Here is a 5728-nt window from a genome sequence, read left to right on the forward strand (position 1 = left end):
ATATTTCTTGTTATGTTCACATCAACAGAAAAAATTATGTTAATGTTCACTTCATACTTATGCAATTTATTTTTGCAGTGCTAACAACACATAGGATACTATAAAGATTGGCCATTTCTACCTAAATACCATTACATGAATTATCTTTGCTTATACTGAAGGAATGCAAAATTGCATGGCATAGTAGATAAAGAAACAACTTCAGAGTCAGGAAAACCTGAGTATATATTTCTGTATTGCCCCAGGAAACTATCTCTAAGATTGTAAGTTACAGAAAATTCTCTTCTATTGACACATTTACTATCTGTAGGTTGAAAGATCCAGAAGGCTCTGCTGCCACTGTTGATTCAGTGGTTCCCAAGGCCTTTTCCTGGTTTATTGGGACTGTGGATGTGCTGGAGCCATGTGCACTAGACTGTTCTCCACTCTAACCAAGAAGGGACAAAACTTTTCTGTCGAACTATGTTGTAAATTAAGGGTTCCTTACTAGTAGAACCTATAAAAGAAGATTTTATCCACCTCCAGAAAAAGAACTGAAAAACAGAAATGTGTGTAGCATGGATGTGTGTGTGTATGTGTATGAAATGGTGCTTTTCTCATCAAAGCCATTTGGTATTGGCTAAGAAATAGACAAGTTGATCAATGGAATAGGTTATGTTCACAGGACAAAGTAGTGAATAACTATAGCAATCTAATGTTTGACAAACCCAAAGACCCCAACTTTTGGGATAAGAATTCACTATTTGACAAAAACTGCTGAGAAAATTGGAAATTAGTATGGCAGAAACTAGGCATGGACCCACACTTAACACTGTACACCAAGATAAAATCAAAATTGGTTCATAATTTAGGCATAAAGAATGGGATTATAAATAAATTGGAAGAACATAGGATAGATTACCCCTGAGACCTGTGGAGGAGAAAGGAATTTGCGACCAAAGAAGAACTAAAGATCATTATTAATCATGAAATAGATAATTTTGATTATATTAATCTAAAAAGCTTTTGTACAAACAAAACTAATGCAGACAAGATTAGAAGGGAAGCAATAAACTGGGAAAATATTTTTACAGTTAAAGATTCTGATAAAGACCTCATTTCCAAAATATATAGATAGCTGATTCTAATTTATAAGAAATCAAGCCATTCTCCAATTGACAAATGGTCAAAGGATATGAACAGACAATTCTCAGATGAAGAAACTGAAACTATTTCTACTCATATGAAAAGGTGTTCCAAATCATTATTGATGCAAATTAAGACAACTCTGAGATACTATGACACACCTGTCAGACTGGCTAAGATGACTGGAAAAGATAATGAATGTTGGCTACATTCAGCAATGAAAGGATCCAATTCAATTCCAATTGATCAGTGATGAACAGAACCAGCTACACCCAAAGAAGGAACACTAGGAAATGAGTGTGGGCTGCTTATATTTTTGTTTTTCTTCCCAGGTTATTTTTACCTTTCTAAATCCATTTTTTCTTATGCAACAAGAGAACTGTATAAAAATGTACACATACATTGTATTTAAGATATACTTTAACATGTTTAACATATATGAGACTACCTGCCATCTAGGAGAGGGAAGGGAAAAGTTGGAACACAAGTGAGTGCAAGGGACAATGTTGAAAAATTACCCATGCATATGTTCTGTCAATAAAAAGCTATAATTAAAAAAAGAAGTGGTGCTTTTCTTTAGTGAGAGTTGGGGGAGGAAGGCAGGGAGAAAAGAGTTATTCTTTCTACATCACCACTTTCCCCACTGTGTTTTTGATGTATTAATATAGTATATGGAGGGAAGGGGTGTGCCATAAAAAATTAAGTGGGAATTTAGAGGAGGAATTTGTGGCAATGACAGAGGTCACATAAAGGTCAGGAGATGACACAGAGCCTATGACCGAACACTTAACTTAAACTTTATTGTACTGTAAACAGTCCTAAAAGAAAAAAAAAATCAGACTTTTCTGGTACAAAGGAATGGCCAAAAATTTTACTGGGTCTTTTCATATTAGTGGGCTCTTCACTCCTAACGCCTGAAACATGGAAAGGATAACTGAAATTTGAAGCTTAAAATGTAACCAAAAAAACTAAATTAAATTTTCTCCATAAAGTTTCCTCATTGGGCTACAATGGTGGAGTAAAGGCAGGGATCCACCTGAAGTTTCCCTGAAATAGCTCCATACATCTTTAAACAATGGTTTTCAATGAATTTGAGAGCATCAGAACCAATAAAAAGACAGAGTAAAACATTTTTCCAGCCCACAGAAACTTAGGTCAAGAGGAAAGGCCTGTTGCACCAAGGTGATAGTGGAACACAGTACAGCCCCAGGCTTTGCCAGCACAACTCTGGGCCCAGAAAAATGGAAATAGGTCTCTGAGCAACTGAATCAGTGGCAGCAGTGGCAGTTTCCAGATCTCTCAGTCCACAGATGCCAAAGACAACACAAAAGGTCAGCAGGAAAGATTTTCTTGCCTGGGAAAGAGTTAAGCACAGTCTAGTGCAGACCAACACATCCCCAGCAAACCAGGAGTGGGCCTAGAGAGCCTTTGAATCAACATTGACAGGACAGGCTTCTGGAGCTCTCAGCCCATAGATAGTTAAAAAAAAAAAAAAGTCAAGCAATAAGTGTGAAGATTACAGGAGTCTCTTTACTAGCACTGAGGCAGGACTCTGTTTCTTTGCTCATACTCAAATCTGGGTTTGAGTCCTGGGTGGCAGTCCCAGAGTGAGGTGGAGCATTAGCACTCTAGAGTTTCCATCCACAGTGGAGCAAGGATCCTCTTCACAGTTTCAGTGCAGAAAAGAGTGCTTCTGGTCACTTACAGACCAGAGCACAGTCCTAAGATCATACCACCTTGAAAGAACTGAAAACTTACAGGTCCCAAGAAAAATCTTTCATTTCAGTTGGACAAAAATCTTGAAGTGTGGGACAGTACACCATTCATCCTAGAAGCAGATCCCTACTTTGAGAGAGAGAGAGAGAGAGAGAGAGAGAGAGAGAGAGAGAGAGAGAGAGAGAGAGAGAGAGAGAGAGAGAGAGAGAGAGAGAATCAGAGACAGAGACAGAGAGAGCACTAAAAATAAGCAGAATAGTGTGAAGAACACAGCTTGGGAGTCAGGAGATCGGATTTTTAATTGCAACTTTGCCACGTAACTATCCCTGTGACCTTGGGCAAATCATCCTTCTCTCAAAGACTCAGTTTCTTGCATTGCAAAATAATAACAGCAGCTAGCTATAGTATATATAGCACTTAACATTTTGAAAGGCTCTTCACAAATATTATCTCATTTCATCCTCACATCCTTACCTCGGAGCTAGGGACTATTATCTTAATTTGACAGCTCCAAAAACTGAGGTTGAGAATGGTTAGATGGTTTACTTTGGAACCACAGAACTAGTAAGTTTCTAAGGTGGGCTTTAAACTTATGCTTTCCTGCCTCCAAATCCAGTGTTCTAGGGATTTACTGAGTTACTTAGCTCCAAAAAATGAGAAGGGGACTAAATTAACTCAAAGGCTCTTTCACCTCAGACATATTTTAGAGTGTCTGTATTTGGAATTGGATGGGAAATGTGAATAGAGAATGACTTTCCTGATTCCTTCTTATCATTTATATTGTTTGTGTGGATCAGTGACTCTTGCAATAACTAAAATACAACTGATTACGGCCTGGGCCAGGATTTGTCCAATTGTTTATGCAGTCACCCTGAACATGAGAAAGGTACCGAGAAGTTCTAGAGCCAGTTTTTGGAATATTCAGAACAGCTTTTACAATACCATGCCCTCACCATGGGCATCACCTGTTTTACTAAAGTCCTAAAGCTTCAGCTCCCCCTGCCTCCCATACCACTTAATTCCCTCAATTATACCAAAGCCACATCTCATAGATCCCACAATCTGCACATTCAGAAACACAAATCCAAATTCTTATATTTTCATTGAAAAACATGGGCAAGGATCTTATCATGGATAAGTCTCAGTGGAATTATATACAGAATAGGAAATTCTACCTGCCCGATCTACATCATGAACAAATCAGATAATAGCTATGCAATCATTCTGTAAATGAGAAGGAATCACCTTATAAAGAGAAACCCACAGAGAGACAAAGAGACTGATTTTTGACTCAGTTTTATTAAGCCTGGTTCTGGGATGATGATAGAATTCTGTGGCTCAGCTTCTGCTGGAACCAGGGGAGTGAGGGCCAGGACTGGCCACAGGGCTCTGGATAAAGGGAGAGGCAAGAGAGGCAGGAGCAGTGAAAGTTCAGTTGATGGGGTGTCCTGTAAGAGAAGAGAAGGTATAGATGGGGGGCAGGCCAAAGGTGAGGGGCAGGCAAAGGCTCTCCCAGTTACCATGACACCTTGTCCCCTTCTCCAGAGACTGTGCCGATCTTCCTTCCCAAGGCAGCCTGATTCTAACCCTGAGGGCCCTTTGTTACCCCCCCCCAAAACCTCCCTCCTTCTCCCATTCCCTTTTATTGCCTACTTCTGGAGGGCACGTTCACACACACACACACAAACCTACAGATATGTGCATTCACACTCCCCCTCCCTGACACACACATACATTATATCCATCCTCCTTGCCCCAATCTGGAGAAATGCAGAGATTGGGGGCACTTGGTACCTGGGAATATTACAGCAGAACCATCTACTCCAAGATATCCACACCATCCTGATAGAATCTCTGGCCCGCGGCCCTCTTCCCATACCTGCAGAGTAATGTGGGAAATGCATCTAGAGCCAGAGCTGTCCAACTCTCTCCCCCACCCCCCACCCCCCCGGAAAGACCTAGCTCACACACAGACAAATATAATGTCACAAAATTCAGACATAGTCATTAGACATACAGAGAGATCCCCTCCAGCCTAGGCCCCATCTGACAGAGAAAGCTAGGATTTGAACTGTGTATATGGTAGAGAAGTATGTTGTTAGGCGAGTAGTTTGTCTCCAGGATCAGAATTAATAGGAATTTGTGGATTTTTTCCCACTGTGTCTGAATAAATGTGGTCACATTAACATGAAGTTCTCACTGCTATGAAAAAGAGTCCATGCTCACATTTGCTCACATACGTGCAAGAGCAAAGTCTACATATCCCCAGAATTGCAAAGTTGGAAAGGAGCTCCAAGAGTACCCTTCCAACACACCCCTTTGCAACATCCCACCGAAAGCCTCTCCTTTCTAGCCTCCTGTCTAGGAGGAGCGTACTATCTTCACTATCTCACATTTCTGTTCTGCAGAACCAGAGAGCCCAGCTCTGTCTCTACTGACCAAGAGACACTTACGCACCTGGGCCGGGTGAGTCTATTGATATATCTTCGGAGCTCAGCAGCATACCGGGCCATCTCCTCTGGGGTAGCATCATCTCCAGGGTAAACTGGCTCCTGAGGAGCCCCCTGAGCACTCAAGAGAGTCACACAGCAGGAGAGAACCAGAAGAGAGAGCCAATATTGAGGGGCAGCCATCTGAGGAACAAAGGATGAGAGAGAAGAGTCAGAAGGGAAGGCCAGGGAAGGAAGCAGAAGAGAAATGGAGAGAAAGAAGAAAGGAGAGGGGAGGAGAAGAGAAAGGAGAAAAGAGATGTCAGGATGAAGGAGAAATGAACAAAGCAAGGCAGAAAAGAACAGAGAAAAAGGAAAGGGAAGAAAGAGGTGAAAGGAGGGACAGAAAAGAGAAGAATAAAGAAAGGTTAAGGGTCAGAGACAGAGACAAAGAAAGA

General features: G+C 41.0%; 1 protein-coding gene across 1 annotated transcript; it reads right to left on the minus strand.

Moving 5' to 3' along the window:
• Positions 1-4121: 4121 nt before the first annotated feature.
• On the minus strand, positions 4122-5474 carry PPY (pancreatic polypeptide). The gene is made up of 3 exons (XM_023504086.2): positions 5299-5474; positions 4636-4720; positions 4122-4289 (listed from the first exon to the last, which is right to left on the minus strand). The coding sequence occupies exons 1-2, from the start codon at positions 5472-5474 to the stop codon at positions 4660-4662; spliced, it is 237 nt and encodes a 78-aa protein (XP_023359854.2). The 3' UTR covers positions 4122-4289; positions 4636-4659.
• Between the last annotated feature and the right edge of the window lie 254 nt (positions 5475-5728).

This window comes from Sarcophilus harrisii, chromosome 4 (assembly GCF_902635505.1).
Source record: "Sarcophilus harrisii chromosome 4, mSarHar1.11, whole genome shotgun sequence".
Classification (NCBI taxonomy): domain Eukaryota; kingdom Metazoa; phylum Chordata; class Mammalia; order Dasyuromorphia; family Dasyuridae; genus Sarcophilus; species Sarcophilus harrisii.

Excerpts from the sequence above, each read along its gene's own strand:
- PPY (XM_023504086.2), bottom strand. The coding sequence starts at position 5,474 with ATGGCTGCCCCTCAATATTGGCTCTCTCTTCTGGTTCTCTCCTGCTGT. Across the intron at positions 4,721-5,298 it reads AATAGACTCACCCGGCCCAG|GTATGGGAAGAGGGCCGCGG; the intron begins GTGCGTAAGTGT and ends ATTACTCTGCAG.